Source organism: Hoplias malabaricus, chromosome X2, assembly GCF_029633855.1.
Source record: "Hoplias malabaricus isolate fHopMal1 chromosome X2, fHopMal1.hap1, whole genome shotgun sequence".
Taxonomy (NCBI): Eukaryota; Metazoa; Chordata; class Actinopteri; order Characiformes; family Erythrinidae; genus Hoplias; species Hoplias malabaricus.
The window spans coordinates 4,686,907-4,709,385 of NC_089819.1; the positions used below are offsets into that span (position 1 = coordinate 4,686,907).

Consider the following 22,479-nt stretch of genomic DNA (forward strand, 5'->3'; position numbering starts at 1 on the left):
TGCATGGCACCAAAAACGGATCCTCTATTACAGTGTCAAGCTTGTTACAACACAAGAACCGTTTTTGGTGCCATACAGAACCCTCTATAGCACATTCTCCATCATCTTAATCAAGCCAAAGGTTCTTTCGTGGTTCTACATAGAACCATTTCCTTTACCAAAGAACCATTGTAGGACCATCATTTTTAAGTGTATATTTTTCTGTGACATAAAAGTAGGATCTGGACGCCTATCAGTGTGACGTCACTCAGGATTACATAAGCGGGCAGAGGTGCACCTACAATCAAAGCTATTGGGAATGCGTGGAAGGTGGGCGCGCTGGAGTCAGAGACATGACGCTGAAGCTGGTGTACCGGGGCATGCTCGTGCACTCCACGCGCGACACACCGCTGGAGATCCTGAAGGATTACTTGCTGGGGGTCGACAGCAAGGGGAAGGTACGTGAGGAAATAAATAAACCAAAAAGCCTTATGCTTAAGTTTTTTGGCAAACCTGGTCCCATGACAGGTTGATATTTTAAGTGTGCTTTAAGGAGAATTATTATTTTTTAAATATATCTATAAACATATGGCACCTTTTACAGTTTCTGTATGTCATCGCCAACGGTTACCAAACATGTTAAACTGAACACATGTAGAGAATGGCTGTAGAAAGCCGTCGTCGTTTTATTTCAAATAAGAAAAGCAAAGATTTTGCGTTTTCTTTCCCTGTATGAACTTAAATTCACGTTGACCACTTTTGTATGTTAATAATATTCTAATAATCGTTTTCCTGCAATGTTTTTCTTAACACTGGTGGGTTTGGGCTTTGTTTAAAAAATAAAAAATAAAGTAAACAAAAAAAAAAAACTAAAATCTATGTTCAAGTGATATTTTTATGTGCCTACAAGAAACAGTGGTGTTAGGGACTAGTTTTACCCCCTAAAGCTACACTAGATTCTCTTTTCTAGAAGAAATGGTTAAAATGGTAAAAATCTGTAGTTAAACTACAATTTGATAGAACTGTGTTTCCTGTTGATTTCTGTTGTGGACTATGGCCAGGAACTTTTTACACACTTTTTATTTCTTGTAAGGAAAAAAACGTATCCGACATTTTAATTAAGTTGAAGACATGTTAGGAGCAAGCCAGTAATAAACTAGAGGTCTTCATTTCCAGGAGGAAACGCTATATGTTTCGCCGCTTATCTCCCCGTGCCCCGTCGTTCCTCGCAACCGAATCTTAAAAGCATAAAAAGACGGCCGATACATTTTGAATGCCACCTTTAAAACATCCACCTTAAGAACCCCACAATTGTATTGAGACGTCCACCTTCAAAAATGGCCACTTGAAATAAATAATAACATGTTCAAAACACAGCCAGTATATTTTGAACGCCGTGTTTTAAAAAAATTCCACCTTAAGAAACCCATTCTTTAATTCTGCGCTCTGAAAATACGTTTGCCTATCCCAGCTAACAAAATGACGTCTTGAGCACGTCCTTTAAAGTTGAAAGGACGTCAGAAAATGACATTATATGAACGTTATTTTGTAAGGTCCCAGAAACCGTTCAGAACGTCCCCAGCACCTCATAAAACTGCGGTTAAGCCAGCCGCCGTTTGAGAAAACACGGTTAAACTAGCCGCACGTCAGATTTCAGTGCGCGTATACTAGTGACAGAGCGGTAATACTCAATGCGCGTGAAGACCTGAGCTTATGCCCTTCATTTTAAAGAAAGTAACAGCATTTAACCGGTTTATATATTGGTCATTTCTAGTAAGTAGTCCAAACAATCAACAGATATCAGTTCAGAGTTTAGTACACTATGTAACTATGAAGTATGAAGTGATTTTACTGTATAGTTTTTATGTAAATGACATTCAAAATCCCAATAATTATCCATTGTTTTTAATGTTAACTCAAGTTTACTGCTTTATAAAATGGTTATTTTGAATAAGTAGTCCACACAACCAATATATATCAATTTAGTGTTTGCCATACTATGTACCTATAAAATATGAAGTGATTTTACTGTATAGTTTGTATGTAAATGACATTCAAATTCCCCATAATTGTCCATTGTTTTTTAACATGAGGTTCACATGTCACATTTAACATCAGGTTCACTGCTTTATAATATAGTCATTTCTAACAAGTAGTCCACACAACCAACAGATATCAGTTCAGAGTGTACCACACTATGTATCTATGAAATATGAAGTGATTTTACTGTATAGTTTTTGAGTAAATGATATTCAAAATCCCTATAATTGTCCATTGTTTTTTTAACATGAGTCAAGTTCACAGCTTTATAATATGGTAATTTCTAATAAGTAGTCCATACAATCAACGGATATCAGTTCAGAGTGTACCACACTATGTACCTATAAAATATGAAGTGATTTTACTGTAATTTTTTTTCTGTAAATGACATTCAAAATGTCCCATAATTGTCCATTGTTTTTGAACACGAGTCAAGTTCAATGTTTTATAATATGGTTATTTCTAACAAGTAGTCCATAAAACCAACAGATATCAGTTCAGAGTGTACCACACTATGTATCTATGACATATGAAGTGATTTTACAGTATAGTTTTTGAGTGAATGACATTCAAAATCACAATAATTCTCCATTGTTCTTAATGATGATATAAAGCAGTGGACTTGACTCATGTTAAAAAACAATGGACAATTATGGGAATTTTGAATGTCATTTACTCAAAAACTATACAGTAAAATCACTTCACAATTTATAGGTACATAGTGTGGTACACTCTGAACTGATATCTGTTGGTTTTATGGACTACTTATTAGAAATAACCATATTATAAAGCAGTGAACCTGACTCAGGTAAAAAAAACAATGGACAATTATAGGGATTTTGAATGTCATTTACATAAAAACTATACAGTAAAATCATCTCATACTTCATAGATACATAGTGTAGTAAACCCTGAACTGATATCTGTTGATTGTTTGGACTACTTACTAGAAATGACCAACATATAAACCGGTTAAATGCCGTTACTTTTGCTTTAAAATGAAGGGCATGAGCTCAAGTCTTCACGCTCCTTGAGTATTACCGGTTTGTCACTAGTATACGCGCACTAAAATTTGACGTGCGGCTAGTTTAACCGTGTTTTCTCAAACGGCGGCTGGCTTAACCGCAGTCTCATACTACCACGTCTATAGGACATCCTCATAATGGCTTTAAAGTTGTGAATAGGTGTAAAGATAACGTTATATGGACGTTATTATTTTAGGGTCCCAGAAACCGTTCAGAGGATGTCTTTTCTGACGTCCTCACGTTTCAACAACGTCCCCAGCACTCATAAAACCACGTCTATAAGACGTCCTCAGAATTGCTTGAAAGGATTGTACGTCTTTTTATTTTGAAGGACGCTTTTATATGGAAACTTAAATTCACATTTGTAAAATAAATACATTTTAGAAAATAGAAATTACTTTTCTAAATACATTATCATTAAAGTGACAGTAATTGTTTAATCAATAATGAAAATTATTATTGAAAATGATTATTTCAGTAATGAAACATTACACATGACCACATTTTGTGTGGCTATCTAAATTATATTGTGCTATAAAGTTACCCAACAGACAGAATGCATGTCTAAAAAAATTAAAGCTCCACATTTTTTTGTAAATTGTACAAATTACACAACATGTTATGAGTCACCTTGCATGTTATTTTTTCTTGTATGTTCTTTAAGGGTTATTTTAATAAATATACAGACTCAAATTTCAGTCATCTCTTCAGTAAAGTTAATATTGAAAACAAACACACATAAAAAAAAAAAATTGTATTTAATATTTATTGATGTCATGTTTTAAATTTATTTTCACATTTTAATGCTTTATAGGGCTGGGTGATATGGACAATTATCTCGATATATATATATAACTGAATGATGTATGATCTATTTACCACCGAGCCCTGCTTTACTGTACTTTACAGATGTTGTTGCTCATGTCCTCCAGCAGTCATTTGTCCGCCTGAAGTGATCTATTGGCAAAATTAAATACAAATTAAAATAATCAAAACAAACAATCCAACACAAAACTAATACAGAACAGATTTCAAAGATCAGCAGTAGGAGCTAGAACCTGAGATTATTATGTAACTAATTCTGCCAGCCAGAACATCTGCCTAATGCTGTAAATGTAAATTTATACAGTGCTCTGCAAACGTTTAGGCATCTAAGATAAAAATAAATTAAATAATTTAAATTAATGCATTCTCAGTGAGCATGGTGCTTGTATAAAGTTATGTATAATTACAGTAAATACAAAAAAATAATAATATAAAACAAATAAGAAATATAAGATCTTTTTTTTCTATAAAGTTGTAGGTGTGAGTGAGTTTGAAGAACAATGTTTTGTTCAGATTCTACTTGATTGTGTCAGGATTCTCTGGGGCGCACTGACGTAGGCGGACGCACACGCTGAAACACAAATGACTTTATTTAAACAAAAAGATAGAGACAGAGACTTGATAACATAACCGACTTGGCACGATACAAAGAACGAATGACCGACAAAGGGAAGTGAAGGAAGGGGACTTAAATACAAAACACAGACAAGACGCACCTGAGACAGATAATGAGGGGGCAGGGTAACAAATGAGACAAACGAGGAGGTGGAACAAAGGCGGGACTAGAACAACAACAAAACAGAGCCATGTGCTGAAAGAGGACATGGCCGAGAAAACAGACATGACAAGACGAGGGCGTGACAGATGCCCCCCCCGAACGCGCAACTCCCGTGGCGCGTACACCTAAACCCCCCAGGAGCTGGAACAGGAGAGGGCATGGAAAACAAGACAAACTAGGACAAGACAAGGAACAATTAGGAGACAGGACTCAGGACAAGACAGGAACAGACATAGGAACTGGGGACACGACAGGACCGGATATATGAGACGGGACACGGGACATGACAGGAGACTGACAAAGGGGGGCAACAGGAGACTGAACAAGAGACTGGAACCGACTGGACAGGACGGGAGTGGACACATGAGACTTGACTGGAGACTGGGGTTGTATATTAGACAGGAACTGTGACAAGACTGGGGACTGAACAGGTTTGGGGACAGAAGACTGGACATGGGCAGGTGAAAGGACAGGGGACTGGAATGGAGACAAGACAGGTGACTGAACACTGGACGGATACGGGGACTGGACATGAGGCAGGACAGGTGACAGGACTGGGTGCTGGGAATGGATGGGAGTAGAGACTGGTGACGAGACAGGGGACTGGACAGGAGACGGGACTTGAGACAGGACAGAGGGCTGAAACTGGGACTGAACAGGAGACGGGACTTGAGACAGGACAGAGGGTTGAAACGAGGACTGGACTGGAGAAGAGACAGGTGACAAGACACTAGAATGCAACGGGGACTGGACATGAGACAGGACAGAGGGTTGAAATGGGGCCTGGACAGGACTAATAGAGGACTGGACAGGACTTGACAGGGGAACAGGGACGAGTTCCAGTTCCTGCACACACCTACAATATATGTGAGAGAAACAAAACAAAGTTGTTATTAATAACATAAATATTACACATCACCCTAGAGCATGGTTAAGAAACAGCTATATGAAACACTACAGAAACCATAATTTTAAGTGCAAGATATATAGAAGCAACAGAAGACTTGCTATGTCCCAATTCTATTGTAAACAAGTCTATCCCAGCTAGCAAGGTAGACCTGGGCCAATTCTGGCTCAGGCTCGGAACTGTTGGCTGGCTGCCGTCTCGGTGTGAATGCGGCACACCGCGTCTGGCCCAATTCTGGCTGCACGTTGGCACTGTCGGCTGGCGAGGCGATTGCCATTGCAGTTAGCACACTACACTGATCAGAGCATTTTATTAAATACTGCGTATTAATCGTATATGGCCCACATGTAAAAAGAAAAGAACATAACTGGAAACTGTCTGGAAAACGATGTAAAAAATGTTAAATAAATATAATCATTATTTTATGATGTTAAATGCCATACAGTTATATGTAAGCTGTTAATATTGTAATAATTTAGAATATTGATGTAAAAACGGCGGCATGGTGGTGCAGCAGGTAGTGTCACAGTCACACAGCTCCAGGGACCTGAAGGTTGTGGGTTCGATTCCCGCTCCGGGTGACTGTCTGTGAGGAGTTGGTGTGTTCTCCCCGTGTCTGTGTGGGTTTCCTCCGGGTGCTCCGGTTTCCTCCCACGGTGGATTGGTGACTCCAAAGTGTCTGTAGGTGTGAGTGAATGTGTGTGTCTGTGTTGCCCTGTGAAGGACTAGCGCCCCCTCCAGGGTGTATTCCCCGCCTTGCACCAAATGATTCCAGGTAGGCTCTGGACCCACCGCGACCCTGAACTGGATAAGCGGATAATGTATGAATGATGTAATGACTGGGAGACGAACGACAGAAATGATTATGATAGATAGGGTTAATAAAGAGACAGTGCCGTGCTGAAGGGAGGAAATTGTTATTTAGGTTTTTGAAAACAGAAGGTGGCAGAAGCGAATAGCTGTAAAAACACTGAAGAAGAAGACAATGAAGATTCACACTCTTTTCTGTGACAGCGGCGCAAGCAGCTCTCACCGGCCTCAGGGTCCAGCTTCATCCCGTAAATATTTCAATTTAACCTTATATTTTTGGATACATAAGTATTTTGGTATCACCCAAATGTAGTTAACATCATTAATGTTATGTACAATATTCTATAAACTGCTATACGCTACATACATAATATTGAAGTTTTTTTTTTCTAATGACAAACTTTAGCTAACCTGTTTAACTCTAGCTAGCTCTTTTTTTTCCTCTGACATAGAATACATTTAAATGACATGACAATCGCTCATACGTGAGTTATTTTAATTTGAGTAATTATGTGGTTTGATGGCGTATTTTATAAGATGATGTGAGCATTTTTGTGGGGTTTTTATGACACAGAACCGCATACCTCAGTATAAGAATAAAACTGCTGAAACATGTTAAGAAGTCATAAGGTACTAGCTAAGTAGGTTAAAATACATTCTCAATTCTGGTATTGGTGTAATGTAATGTTTTAAATATATAATTCCACATACACTAATTCTTTGTTAGGGAGTAGCAGAAGGAGGTTAAATTGAAAACGATAGAAGCCTATTTACTGAGAGAAAAAAATAAAAGCATCTGAAGTAGTTTTTTTTTGGAGCTGTGAAGTTAGTTAAATTTTTCAAAATTAACTATGAACATGAACTAATTCATTTTCTTTATGTAATTATGTAAAGATGGTGTCATGCCCTCGTCTCGTCATGTCTGTTTTCTCTATCTCAGCACATGGCTTTGTTTTGTTGTCGTTCATGCCCCGACTTTGTTCCGCCTCCTTGTCTTTACCCTCGTTATCCGTTTCAGGTGTTTCTCGTTTGTTGTTGTATTTAAGCCCCGTTGTCTCACGTCCTCTTGTCGAACATTTCACCTCTGTTTCGTCGTGTTCCTAGTCATGTTGTTTCTGGTTCTCGTTCTTTGTACTGTGTCAAGTCAGTCCGCCCCCCACGTCCCTAACAGAATGTTCGACCAAACTAAGGACGCAGCTAGCACAAAGACTCTGTTTGACAGGGCGATGGAGTGGAGTAGCCGGCTCCAGCTCATGCCTGGCGCAGTTCCGTATCCCCTATCGGAAAAGTCAACCCGTGAATCGAGTAATTGCGCCAGTGCGAGTCGAAGGAGTCGGCGTAAGAAACGTGCTGGAGTCACCCCCTCGATGGTGGATTACCCCCTCAATTCCGGGGAAATTTTAGTGAGGCTAACAGGGGCGCACCTCTGGGGGATCCATGGATAAAGAAATCCCTTAAGAGTGCACCCATCAGACCCCCTAAACCCTTAACAGCTGCAGGGCCCCCTGCCTCCGTGGACGTTGCTGCAGGGCCCCCTGCCTCCGTGGACGTTGCTGCAGGGCCCCCTGCCTCCGTGGACGTTGCTGCAGGGCCCCCTGCCTCCGTGGACGTTGCTGCAGGGCCCCCTGCCTCCGTGGACGTCGCTGCAGGGCTCCCTGCCTCCGTGGACGTTGCTGCAGGGCCTCCTGCCTTCGTGGATGTTGCTGCAGGGTCCCCTGTTCCCAAGCACCTCTCTGCACTCCCTCCTGACCTCCAGGAGAAGCTTATAAGCCTCATGGCACGTCTGGAGGTCTCCTTGAAGGCGGCATCCGACGCTCCTGTCTCGGTGAACGCGGCTTCCACAGCCGCTCCTGTCTCCGTGAACGCGGCGCCCACCGCTCCTGTCTCCGTGAACTTGGCGCCTCCAGCCGCTCCTGTCCTCGTGAAAGTGGCGCCTCCAGCCGCTCCTGTCCTCGTGAAAGCGGCGCCTCCAGCCGCTCCTGTCCTCGTGAAAGCCGCGCCTCCAGCCGCTCCTGTCCTCGTGAAAGCGGCACCTCCAGCCGCTTCTGTCCTCGTGAAAGCGGCGCCTCCAGCCGCTCCTGTCCTCGTGAAGGCAACTCCCTCAGCCGCACATGCCCCAGAGAAGGCGGCTTCCTCAGCCGCACATGCCCCAGAGAAGGCGGCTTCCTCAGCCGCACATGCCCCAGAGAAGGCGGCTTCCTCAGCCGCACATGCCCCAGAGAAGGCGGCTTCCTCAGCTGCACATGCCCCAGAGAAGGAGGTTTCTACGGCCGTTTCTGCCCCTGTGACTGTGGCCGTTTCTGCCCCTGTGACTGTGGCTACGGCCGTTTCTGCTCCCGTGACTGTGGCCCCGGCCGCTCTTGGTCGTGTCCATGGGACGACCCCAAGGACTTCGGGGCCGATACCCAGAACTGTGCCCAGGCTGGTTCCTCAGACTTCCCCTCAGACATTTGCCAGTCCTGGGCACCCCCATGTTATTTTGGTTCCCCTGTCTGTCCCTGTCCTAGTTCCTGTCTCTCTCCTTGTCTCTGTACCCATGTCTGCATTTGTCTCTGTCCCAGTCCCTGTCACTGTGTTCATTTCTGTCCCCGTAAATGTTCTGGTCCCTGTTCCCTTGTCAAGTCCTGTCCATTCCCTTTTGCAACCCTCTGTCCGGTCTCCTGTCCAGTCCCAGCACCCAGCCTCTGTCCAGTCACATACCCCTGTCCAATCTTCTGTCTCCGGTTCTGTCCTGTCCTCAGTTATGTCCACTTTTTTTGTCACCAGTCTTTGCTCCTGTTCGGTCCCAGCACCCAGCCCCAGTCCAGTTACCTGTCTTGTCCCAGGTCCAGTCTCATGTCTCTGCTCCTGTGCTGCCTCAGTCCCCGTTTCAACCCTCTGTCCTGTCTCAAGTCCCGTCTCCTGTCCAGTCCCCGTTTCAACCCTCTGTCCTGTCTCAAGTCCCATCTTCTGTCCGTTCCCAGCACCCAGTCCTGTCACCTGTCCTGCCTCATGGCCAGTCCCCGTATCCGCCCAGTGTTCAGTCACCTGTTTTGCCTCCGTTCCAGTCCCCTGTCCTGTCTTCTGTCCAGTCCTTGTTCCCTTCCAGTGCCTTGTCCAATGTTAAGCACCCCGTCCAGTCTCATTTGTCCACTCCCATCCAGTCTCATGTAACCACTCCCGTTCAGTCTAGTCCTTTCCAGCCCCAGGTCCCGTCCCCTGTTAGTCCAGTCTTCTGTCCTCGCTCAAGTTCTGTCTCCAGTCCATTCTCTTCGTTTCAGTGCTTTGCCACCCGTCTATAGTTCTTTCGTGTCTCCGTTTCTAGTTTCTTCACTGGTTGCTCCCCTTTGTGAGTCTTCTGTTCTGTCTAGAGTCTAGTCTTTTGTCTCCAGCTCCATTTCCTGTGTCTGTTCCCGTCCTGTCCTGAGTCCTGTCTCCCACGGTTCCTTGTCTTAGTCTGTCTTGTTTTCCGTGCTCCCTCCTGTGCCTGCTTCTGGGGGGTCTAGGTTACGCACCCCAGGAGTTGCGCATTCAGGAGGGGGCATCTGTCACGCCCTCGTCTCGTCATGTCTGTTTTCTCTATCTCAGCACATGGCTTTGTTTTGTTGTCGTTCATGCCCCGCCTTTGTTCCGCCTCCTTGTTTTAACCCTCGTTATCCATTTCAGGTGTTTCTTGTTTGTTGTTGTATTTAAGCCCCCTTGTCTCACGCCCTCTTGTCGAACATTGCACCTTTGTTTCGTCGTGTTCCCAGTCAGGTCATGTCGTTTTGTGTCATTCTCGTTCTCGTTCTCCTAGATTCCAGTTCCCAGTCTCGTTGTTGTGCTTACTTTGTTTAGTGTTATCTAGTCAGTCTGTCTCTGCAGTTTCCCCGTGTCTAGTTTAGCCTGCTTGGCTCCCTGTTTGTTTTCCTTCTGTTAATGTTTCTTTGTTTTGTTATTATTCGTTATTAAAGTTTGTTGTGTTTTAGCGAGTGCATCCGCCTCAGTCAGTCCGCACCCTTCGAGCCTAACAGATGGACTGCAGTAACAAAACTAGTGGGGCAGTGAAAAATGCAGGTGGCAGGGAGAAAAGCAGATAGGAGGTTAATTTAAGTTATTTAGGTGAGATCTTTAGCATCAGTTGTAGCATAATCGTTTGTATAATCGTTCGTACTATAACCTGATAATCTTTTACATTTGAAGTTCTGTAGTTAATGAATTTGCATGCATAAGCAGTTTTACACTTTTTCGTTAAATATTTTAATATAATTTTAAAGAAAATATATTGAAGAGAACAGAACATATATATATATATGTTTAATTATAGAGCTGGAATTCAACAAGGAGTACAACTGAGGTGACTACACTTGAGTTTCTTTCACTACACTGCACGTCCTGAAGGCCCCTGTTGTCCAGGCTGCCAGAGATGAGGATACGGCTGATATTTCCATCATTGTTGAGGGCAGTGAGGTATTGACAAAGTGTGACAACACAGCAGAGGCTTGCAAACTGTTGATGAAACTTATGTATGCCATGAATAAGTGTTAAATGTGTACTTCCACACATTTGAGGAAACTCAAATAAATTTAAAGTACCCTAATTTATGTACTCCGCTAAGACCATATAACAAAACGCTTAAAAATCCAAAAATATTTCACCAGTAGGTTTGGAAAAGTAATTTAAAGCGTTTTGTTATATGGCCTTAGTGGAGTACATAAATTACATATTTTTAAAGAAAAGTCTGAATGTAAATGGCAGTTCTTAGGGTGTAAAACCAATTATTTCTTTGAAAAACAATATTTAATTGCATTTAGGAAATCATGACACTGCCAATTTCAAGTTTCAGTGCCAGTTACAAATGTATTTTCTATTTATTGATTTTATGTACTGTTTGTATACATTGCAATTACTGTATATTTACATTGTTTCAAGGTTGTATGAAAGGCATACTTACTAATATTACATTGTCAGATATGTTGTCATTGTGGTGGTACACTAAATTGTACATATTTGTACATTTAATTAGGGAACATAATTATATTATAATTGTATAATTATAATGTATAATTGTATGTATAATTTAATATAATAATGAAATATTACAAGCATGTATCTCTCCCTCTGGAGAAGAGAATGCAATGTATCTTTAAGGAACAAAACTGGACTTTTAAACACTTGTACCTTTAGTGACCAATAATGTACCTTTTTTCTGAGAGTGTAAGTTATTTAATAAAGCAATAATTTCACCATGAACCTGATTCTAACTTTTTCTGAGGGAAGGGAGGGTGGTGGTGGGGGTCGGTTGTTGGGGCTGGAGGGGGGGTGTATTAACTATTACAACTGACAATGAGCCAGATCTGGGCAGAGACTGGCACTTATGGCTTATGGCGTGCTTCTGGCTAAAACTTGGCCGAGACAATGCAGACTCTGCATGCCGGCAACGGCCCGAGTGTTTTTGTTCTGGCGTGTGTGATTCGGCCCTAGTGTGGGCCGCTACAATTTGGACATGATTTAGAAACACTGTATCATGCAATGTCTACAAAAGGCAATAAAATAAATAAATGTATACATAAATAAAATTACTTTAGTGATAATATAAAAAGCAACAACGTACCTATATAAAACTAATATGCTGAAATCTACAGTATATTTTTCTATATATTGAGAACACCTGTAAGCATACTGACTCTGAAAATAATTTTGCCAAGAAGAGCTTTTTATTTACTTTTTAATTTCATTAGCCCAAGTCTATTTTAATACATGTAAAGTATGACTACTCAGGTAATGTTGGTTTCATATTTGCATATTCAGATTTCTTTCTTCATTAGTTCTCAAATGGTGCATGCAAATGAGTTAATACTTGCAAAGTATTGTTTTTGGGATCCAAGACAAACAACTACAACTCAGTTTATGTCAGAAATGTTTGCCATTTAAAAAACATGAAATAAATTGTTTTCTATGGGCTGCCATCTCCGCGAGAGCTAAGGGACCATTTACAAGCTACATTACACTGTAAAAACGAAGGTGATGAACCACACACATGACATACACTACATCTCTTACGTTGGTAAGAATAAATTAAGTAATAAATTAATAAGTTTTTAAGAATAAATTTCAATAGTATTTGATTACTTAATGATATTGTTTCTAAACAAGTTGTATTTGATCAAGTACCACCCACATGACATACTATACCTCTTATTTAGGTAAATTTAAACATTGCTGGCCCATGGTGATGAGTTTTTGAGTATAAATTTCAATAGTATTTGATCATTTGATGATATTGTTTCTAAACAAGTTGTATTTAATCAAGTACAACCCACATGACATACTACACCTCTTATTTTGGTCATTTTAACCATTACTGGCCCATGGTGATGAGTTTTTGAGAATAAATTTCAATAGCTTTGGAACCTTTGATGATATTGTTTCTAAACAAGTTGTATTTAATCAAGTGTCACCCACATGACCTACTACATCTCTTATTTTGGTCAATTTAACCATTACTGGCCCATGGTGATAGATTTTTCATTATAAATTTCAATAGTTTCTGAACCTTTGGAATTTTCATTGCAAAACAAGTTGTATTTGATCAAGTGCCACCCACATGACATACTACACCTCTTATTTTGATCAATTTAACCATTACTGGCCCATGGTGATTGATTTTTCATTACAAATTTCAATAGCTTTGGAAGCTTTGACGATGGCAGCAGCCCATAGAAAACAATATATTTCGTGTTTTTTAAATGGCAAACATTTCTGACATGAACTGAGTTGTAACTGTTTGTCTTGGATCCCAAAAACAATACATTGCAAGTATTAACTTATTTCCATGCACCGTTTGAGAACTATTGAAGAAAGAAATCTGAATATGCAAATATGAAACCAACTTTACCAGAGTACAGTCATACTACTCCGGTAAAGTTGGTTTCATATTCGCATATTCATACTTCCTTGTGCTAAACAAGCTTGTTTTTACAAACTCTGTATTAACACAATATGATTGAGGATGTGTAAATTTGAAAGTAATATTCAAGCAAATTCAGTTGGTTCTCAGACGTCTGCTTGCTAGCTGTTTCTTTCAGTAAATTCTTAAATAAATAGTTTTAGCAGGCGACATATCAAACAATGTTAAATGTGGAAAGTTTTATTTTAAATGGCGAATGTTAAAACTGCAGTACTGAATTATGTACAAGAGAAAACTGGAACGCTTACCATTGCAACTTGATGTAACCACTGAGTTGGGAATTACTGCACCTAGCAAATATTTTTTTTAATCAAAATACTTGTGAGCTTGAAAACAAACACTGATTTCTATAAAACCGCAAAAATAAACGTATTATTATTATTATTATTATTATTATTGTTATTATTATCTGTATGCAGGGGTTACTTTTTCCAGTTGAATGAAGGGTCCTGGTTTAGTATAAAATAATAATAATAATAATAATAAAAATGTATAGAACCATAAAACACAATATGAAAAAAAAAGAAATAATGAACAATAACGTCATGTTATAACTAGCATGGGACCATATATGTACATTGCTCAATGTACCATGAATGACTTTCTATAATGTCATGTTATAACCAGCAAAGGACCATATATGTACATTGCCCATTATATACCCTGAATGTCATTCTTATAACGTCATGTTATAACCAGCAGAGGACCATATATGTACATTGCTCAATGTCACCTCAATGTTATTCTATAATGTCATGTTATAACCAGCAGAGGACCACATATGTACGTTGCTCAATGTACCCTGAATGTTGTTCTTATAACGTCATGTTATAACCAGCAGAGGACCACATATGTACGTTGCTCAATGTACCCTGAATGTTGCCAAAACCCTCTTAGTGCCAAACAAAACTTCATAACTCAAAAAATGTATTTTCAGACAATGTCAAGTTTACATGTGTTAGAAAGAGGAAATTTCTGTACCATTTCAAATATAAATAAAGTCTGTAGGTGAAAGTATAAGGAAGTTATGGCTAAATGTTCTGCTAAAAATTGAATATCGAAAAACTGTCAAGCATATTCATTTCAATGAATTCCTATGGGAGCGTATGCACCCTCCAAACAAATGTTGAGCCACTCCGAAAACACATTGAACTCTAAGGGAGCCAAAACCCTCCCTAGTGCCAAACAAAAAAATCATAACTCAAAAACTGTATTTTGAAAAGTCTCGAGGTGAATGTATAAAGAACTTATGGTGAAACGTTTGGCTGAAAAGCGAAAAAATGGTTTTTAGGAAGAAAAGTTAGAGTCTGATGACATCACGCACTCTAGCCATCCCCCATTCAAATGAATGGAGAGATTTTCAAAGACGGATAAAACGGGACGAAAGAGTGCAGGAGGTCCGGTGCGCCCGGGTCCGACCATCTGAAATCTCATATCCGTAGCTTGAAAATTGACAAGAGTTAGAGCAATTTGAAAATTAATTCCATAGAAATGACCGGGGAAAAACGGAGCAAAAAAAGATTTTCCTGGTAGAGCAGAGTCAATAACTCGAAAACTGTGGGACTAATTAGAGGAATCACGGAATAATAATAATAATAAGAAGAAGAACAATATATTGCGCTGCAGCAGGCGCAACATAATTAGGGTAAGACTCCACAAAATATTAGTGATGCTGTGTGTGTGTGTGTGTGTGTGTGCGTGTTTTTACAAATCTCGCTCGCCTTTATTTTTATGTTGACTCTAATTTAATGCTGTTACAACTTAAATAAAAATGTTAATTTAATAAACTGAGGGTTAGGGTTAGGATGATTTGTCATTTTTTAAGGAATGAATACACAAATAATTGGGGCCACAATAATTTTTTTAATGTATCCAACTTGAGAATTACATGTAAAAATATATATCATAAATTCTAAGTGTAGTGATTTTTGGGGTTTGTTTTGTTACATCACAGGCTTTGAAGAATTTCCATCTGAGCCACAATTAGTCCTCAGTACATTTTCTATTTACCAAAAAATATAAACTGCAGAGTACAACTGCTACTTACACTAAACTGTTTTGTATACATTAATTACTTTATTGTTAGATACTTATTAGATAAGAGATTAAAAAAGATTAAAAAAGAACTTTAACAATAATTTTCATAAAGGTAATTGAAATGCCACAGAAAAACAAATCAGTAGACATCAGAGAATTGTTGTAAATTTTATTGCAATGGGAACATTTCTCACACTGCACAGTGCAGCTCTCTTTTGCTGAATATGCTTCTGTATTTTCCCACTGTTGTGTGTAGGGGATGTGATGCATTGTCTGTAATGGTGAGCACTTTACAGAGTGTCCGTTTTTCTGACCTCCAATGTGTCTAGTTTGACACCTACAACAGAGCAAGCATTTGTATCAGTTTGTCCGCTTGATTCACTGCATTTTGTTAATGCTGTTGCCCCAGCACACAACAGCACAGAATACTACGGCCTAGTGAGATGCTTTCTTGGCTGCAGCTAGTTGAAGATGTACAAAAGGGTTCCACACAGTTTCTCAGCACATAGATTTCTAGTCCTGCAGCTTCTGGTTTCTTTAGCTTCTTTCTTCACTTGGTTAGCAGTAAATGTTTGCGACATGCTGATCCTCTCCCAGCAATTGTCCAACATCTAGGGTAAAGTTTCCCAGGCATCTATCAGCTGTTACTACAGTATATCTGAGCTAACTGCCTACTGATACCCCTGTTTAAAGAATAGACTTAGGATGAGAACAAACATTTGGCCATAGTGTGTATTTTCCCAGACTTTTCCCAAGTCCAAATATATGATGGCTGGTAAATCCCTCACAGCACTGTTTGGTTTGCACTTTGGTAGACCTTTGTGTAAAAACTATGACCTCAGCACAGTAAAAGGGATTTGTCTGAGTATGAATGGGAAAATATTTATTTGAACATGACATCAGCAAAATGGCTGCCAATGTAAAGATTTGGCTGAGACTTTAGTCTGTCGTCACAGTGTCTTTGTTCACCTATCAGGAACAACAGTGGAATGTCTTTGAACTTTAAGATGCCTTAGACAGCAGTTTCAATATATTCTTTACTGGTCACTGCAGTGGAGTTTTAACTGAATGGGATGAATATTTGTGTTGAATCTCATCATTTAGAATTATAGGTCAGTGTATAAGAGTAGGTTAATATCTTGGATTTATTAATGTAATGTCAGTATTAACATGTCAAAGGTTTGTGGTTATACGTAATTGTGGTCAGTCCATTTATTTAATAACTGCAATGCTTATTAATCACTGCTGTCTGGCAGGTTTACAGAAGAAAGCAAAATATTTATTGTGTTGAATGTAAACTTTATCTTTAGATATTTTGGAGCATTTAAGTAGGTCCATTAATCATTAAAGTAGTTACAAACCCCTGACTGGGCAAGAACCCTACACTACACCTCACAGGTCCAAAAACACTCCAAATAATACACTCACCTTAGCATTCATTGTCCTCCATAATTCAAATCTGGCCAATGCGGTATGTTAATATGCAAATATATTAAGTGACATAAAAAATAGCCAGTTTCCTTTGCCTTGTCATATCACTCTCTTTCTCTCTCTCTCTCTCTCTCTCTCTCTCTCTCTCTCTCTCTGTCTGTCTGCCTGAAAGATTGCCTTTATTGAGAAAGGTGAGAATGTGGAGGGTCTCTCCAAGGAATGGGGGTTCCACACCTCTGATGTCATACAGCTTGAGCAGCAGTGAGTAACGCAATCTCTTCAAGAAAAAAAAGTATACAGAGTCCTGTGCAAAAAAGTTGGCACCTGATATGTTAAACACATTGCTGTCCAAAGAGACACATGCAACTACAAAATATTCCTTTAATAGAAGGAAAAAAACATTTTAACTTTTAATGTAATTCAATGTAATCCAATTTAATTCTAAGTAATTTTGTTAATTGTAGTTTACTAATGATTTACAAATATACAAAAATTGAGAGATATGTAGAGTGAAAAAATATAAACAGATTTTTTTCTGAAAGTATTGACATTTTTAAAAAATGTAATTAAAAACAAAAGTTTGTACTCATTCTTTTGAATTTTAACTGGCAAAGAAACAATTTCCAAACTTTTACTGAACATCTTGATTGTATTTTTCCAGTATGAATACATTTTATATTTGATCCAATAGCATTTTGTTTGCCACTGTTTGTTGTCACCATTTCTTTTATTTACACTTTTTATTTATTTTGGAACTGAGAGTGACACACTGTTACAGTTTTGCCAGTGGGGGTTGGTACAGCCTTAGTCACCAGGGAGACCAGTGTGGATATACAGTTGTTGAAGAATGGTATGGCTGTAAAGCTGGCTTGGAGGGGACTGGGTCTTGGACGCCAGACTTTACTGATGAACATTCCGGAGGTGTCGTGGGCTTAATTCAGTGAAACACTGATGAGGGGAGGTGCCTACCTGATGACCCCTGTGAAGAGTTATGTACAGTGGCTAGGTTTGATACAAAAGGGCTCTGTCCAATGAGTAACCTTCTGTTTAAGGTGTAGCTGGTTGCTGATAGGATCATAAATGGCCATATCTTCCATATTGGTTTGGGTTAGGATTTAATTGGCCAAAGAATACAGGAATGTTGTAGGTGCAGGTAGGAAAAGAGTGGGGTAGGATATTTACATCTTAATCAGTGTATAATTATTAGAACTTCATAATTACTAAACATGTTAAAAATTACTGTCACGCCCTCGTCTCGTCATGTCTGTTTTCTCTATCTCAGCACATGGCTTTGTTTTGTTGTCATTCATGCCCCGCCTTTGTTCCGCCTCCTTGTCTTTACCCTCGTTACCCGTTTCAGGTGTTTCTCGTTTGTTGTTGTTGTATTTAAGCCCCCTTGTCTCACGCCCTCTTGTCGAACATTGCACCTTTGTTTCGTCGTGTTCCCAGTCAGGTCATGTCATTTTGTGTCATTCTCGTTCTCCTAGATTCCAGTTCCCAGTCTCGTTGTTGTGCTCGAGCCTAACAATTACATTAAAAATACTTGGAATGACACTTCATAACGATGTATTACAAAAACTAAACAAATATTTAGATTGTTATGTCAACACAATGTAATTTACTTCATGTACATGACCAGTGATATCTAAAAATTCTTCACACGGGTTTTCATTATTTTTGATTATTGATTATTATAATTTTTATGTTATATATGGCACCTTTGAAGATTACTCACTCAGTCACATCTAACAGAAATTATCTCAGGGGGTGCAAAGAGATGGTGTTCTTGTCAAACCCTTTGCTTAGGTCTCGAAAACCATTGAAAAGACTTGTATACATGTCTCTTTAGTGAGTTCCTGATGCCAGGGTTGGTGGACACACACATCCATGCCTCTCAGTACAGTTACTCTGGCACTGCTCTGGATCTACCACTTCTGGACTGGCTCAACACCTACACATTCCCTGTGGAGTCCAAATACAAAGACCTGGACTTTGCCAAGGATGTCTACACAAAAGTAGTGGTTAGTAGCAATTACATAAGTACTTATAGTGATCCCAGTAAACAATTAGCCGTTGATTCAAAGTTGAAATAACGTAATGACTGCCACCCAATCAACGTTCTCATAAGGTTGAAAATGAAAGTTGAAAAGACGTCCAAACACATACATTGAAAAGACGACTATTAGACGTATTTTGGACGTCCATTGACGTTATTAATTGGTCCCGAAATAAATTACTTGTATAAAACGCGTTTTGGACGTCCACTGACGTTATCAATTGGTCACCACTTAATTAACTTATTAAGATGGATTTTGGTCCATTGACGTTTAAAATATGTCCTTGACGGACAGACTACTTTTAGACCTATTTTGAACGTCCAGGGACATTCCTTGTTTACTGGGATAGTCCTATTAAATAAAAATGTGAAAAATAACATGTTTAATGTGGAATGATGACTACTTGTTTTACCTGATCAGTATAAGGTAGGTGATTCTCACTAAGTGGCCACTAATCAGATATACAATGCTGGTGTCTGATACAGTGTCCATTGAGTGGAAGTATAAACAGTTTTTTATGTAATGGCCAGAGAAAGTAATATTTTTATTACACATACCTCTTGCTCATTTTTTAAATTTTTTATAGAGAAGAACTCTTTGCAATGGCACCACAACAGCGTGTTACTTTGCCACTATACACACAGATGCCTCACTGCTACTTGGACAAATAGCAGGTAACTTCCAGACAAACACACAAAAGTTTTAACCTTTAACCCTTTGGAGACTATCCATTGAGTAACAGTGCATTTTCATGTTTGATTTGTTACGAAAGACGCACCAGTGCTTGTACTTTTGTCCAGGAGAGAACTGTCATTTAAGCTGAACTGTCTTTTAATCTGTTAGATCTTGGATGTTCAACCAATATGACCAAAAATGTGTAACCCCTGTATAATGAGTACATTCAGCTACTTGAATATGCACACCCTTTGAATATAAATATTAATTGTATACATAGAGTTTATATACTCTCCATAGGAAAGCACTGCAAAAACACTCTGGAGCAGCAAATGGGCCCAAGGCTACCTTGCTTAATGCCATGAGTCCACCTTTGTGGTATAAAACCCTCCCTCAATAGGCTGTTGAGCCATGGAACTTAAACACTCTTGATTGCTGGAGCTCTATCCAAAACATTTACGAATGAAATATCAACAAATCAAATATCAATACCGAACTCACTATTGTTCTCATGGCAGAATGATATCAAATGCTCACAACACATAGCACAGTGTTTTCCTAGAAGAGTAGAAGAACTGCAAAAATTGCAAGCAGTTTATATATCAGTCTGCTATTAAAAAAACACCACATTAAAATGGATTTGAAAAAAAAAGGATTAAAAATGAGAAAAAAAAGAACTTTTTTTCCTATTCCGCAGATGAATTTGGGCAGAGAGCTCTTGTGGGTAAAGTCTGCATGGACTGCAACAGTATGGTACCATACTATAAAGAGACACCGGAGGAGTCCATGGATGAGACAGTTCGGTTTGTTTTATTTGGATGATTCAGGGAATGGTTATGTGGTATTGGCTGGACAGTAACATCCATAGATATTGTGGTATAGTATATATAACACTACTGCCCTCCACATAGCAGAGTGGGATTCAATTCCCTGCTCAGACAGGAACGCCATGTTATACTAGTAAGAGTCAGTGGGCAAGACTAGATTTGCCTGCATCTGTAACATGACTGAAATTATAAGTCAAACTGAAAATAAGTCAAACAGTGTAAATGTAAAAAGTAGATGTTTATATATACTATAGAAGAATAGAAGGTGGCAAAACCAATAGACTTATCAGCTAACGCTGATGACAACAACACTAAGAGTTCAACCTTCCAAAATTTGAAAGCAGCTGCAGTTGATTATTTTTTTATCTATAAAACCAGCTTAGAAACAAAAATGCCTCTGTTGACATAGCAACAAGCTTTTTGCAGCAAAACAACACCAATTCTGCTAAGACAACTAAGTAATTGAGTTACATTTAGAAAAATATAAAAGTGTGAATCTGGAATAATTTTTCACAAAAGTCATTGCCTTACTTATATAAGATGAATATACACACGTTCTACTTGAACCTCTTTAACCATACTAAAGGGGGACATAATTTGCGGATCTGGAGACTACCAAACCACAAATTGTTGAAGAAGTTAATCCAGTCCATTTTTGTGGTTTGCCCAAGTCAGTAACCAAACTTACAGGAACATTACAGTAGTGCTGTGTTGTTTAGTCCTTGTAAAATTATATCAATGCATGTCATGAATGTTTCATTAAAACCCCAGGGAATTGTGTTAACTTGTGGAAAAAGGTATACTATGTCCTATATATATATATACATATTGCAATTTTTGCAGTGATATTTGGGATCATACTTAAATATTAATTAATGAATTATAATGTGTCGATTTTATTTTCAAAAGGCTACCACTTAAAAGTCAAATATTTCCATCAAATTCCATTGCTCACATTACTTTCCTTGCTTTTACAGATTCATACATGAGTTACTCAAGAAAGAGGTAAAGTACCAGACTGCTGTTGTTGAGCTCATCAAACATTAATTGTCCAAATTATGTTTGACATATTTGAATGGTTGACACCTTCTTTGTTCAATAAACCCGTTATTTCAAATATCAGTCCGGAAGGGGAAAACACTCAACAGAAAAATATAATACTGTAGTGTCCTTAGCAATTAGTTTTTTACCCACTAGACTCTGGCCAATAGCACCGCGGTTCCTGCCTTCATTTGACTGCAGTAGAAAATGATAAACAACTCCGGTTGTCAGTTGGCTTAACAGAATGTAATTAACAATGAAAAATGTGGAAGTGTTCCATTCCAGCATTGTGGTGGCTGAATTTCATACCAGATCCAATGTAAAATCAAAGGCATTTAAGATATATAATATATAATAAATATTTTAACATCTTTAATGGGATTTACTTTTCCATTTATTTTTACTTCAGTAGACATAGAAAATGAAAAAAGGTCTCCAGTATTTTAATTTTAAATACAAACTAGAAAGACCAATTGATGGAACCTACAACATGCTAGGGGTGAGGGGGATGTAGGCTTAAAATAAACACACTAAGCAGGGCGCATGTCCAAAATGGTTGAAAACTGCTGTTGTAGATGCTCTATAGACCTGTAGATGCTTTATTCAGACCTATTGAACTTTATTTACTTGGTTACAAAATGAGATTATTAACCATAATAAGTAGTCTCACATTGTGTAATTAGAACCTTTTATGCATTACTTAACTTCTGTAATCTCCAAAAGCACTTTTATAATACATTTCTTAGTAGACATCTGAGCTTGTGTCATTTTATAATTAAGCCATAATACACAAGAGGGGGTGTGCTATAATATTAGATATTGGTATATTCCATAAGCAATAGTAGTGTTTCAGCTTTTAACAAGCTGAGGAGTCCAAAGATTTACAAGGAAAATGTCCAGAGTAAAGAATTATACATTTTTAGAGTACCACAGGGTACAATACCAGCAATTTCCAAAAATTCTATATTCTTATAGAGAAAACCTGCATATTTCTTGGTTCCTATGGTATTACAATGACAAAAAAGGGACATAACTACTTGCTGAGGTTAAAACAAAAGCCACTTTACTTTATTATACTCTCATCTGCTACATTGTAAACCAAAATTTAAGTCCAATGTT

General features: G+C 38.8%; 1 protein-coding gene across 2 annotated transcripts in view; it reads left to right on the forward strand.

The window, feature by feature from the left end:
• The first annotated feature begins 365 nt into the window (after positions 1-365).
• Positions 366-22,479, forward strand: part of LOC136677244 (guanine deaminase-like) — a 31,917-nt gene continuing 9,803 nt past the window's right edge. Inside the window, exons 1-6 of one of the 2 annotated variants that reach the window (XM_066654727.1) lie at positions 366-437; positions 16,933-17,021; positions 18,610-18,781; positions 19,404-19,491; positions 20,190-20,295; positions 21,297-21,324. In XM_066654727.1, the coding sequence (XP_066510824.1) occupies positions 18,620-18,781; positions 19,404-19,491; positions 20,190-20,295; positions 21,297-21,324 (384 nt within the window). In that variant the 5' untranslated portion in view covers positions 366-437; positions 16,933-17,021; positions 18,610-18,619. The remainder of the gene's footprint in view (positions 438-16,932; positions 17,022-18,609; positions 18,782-19,403; positions 19,492-20,189; positions 20,296-21,296; positions 21,325-22,479) is intronic. The other variant, XM_066654728.1, reaches the window with a different exon arrangement.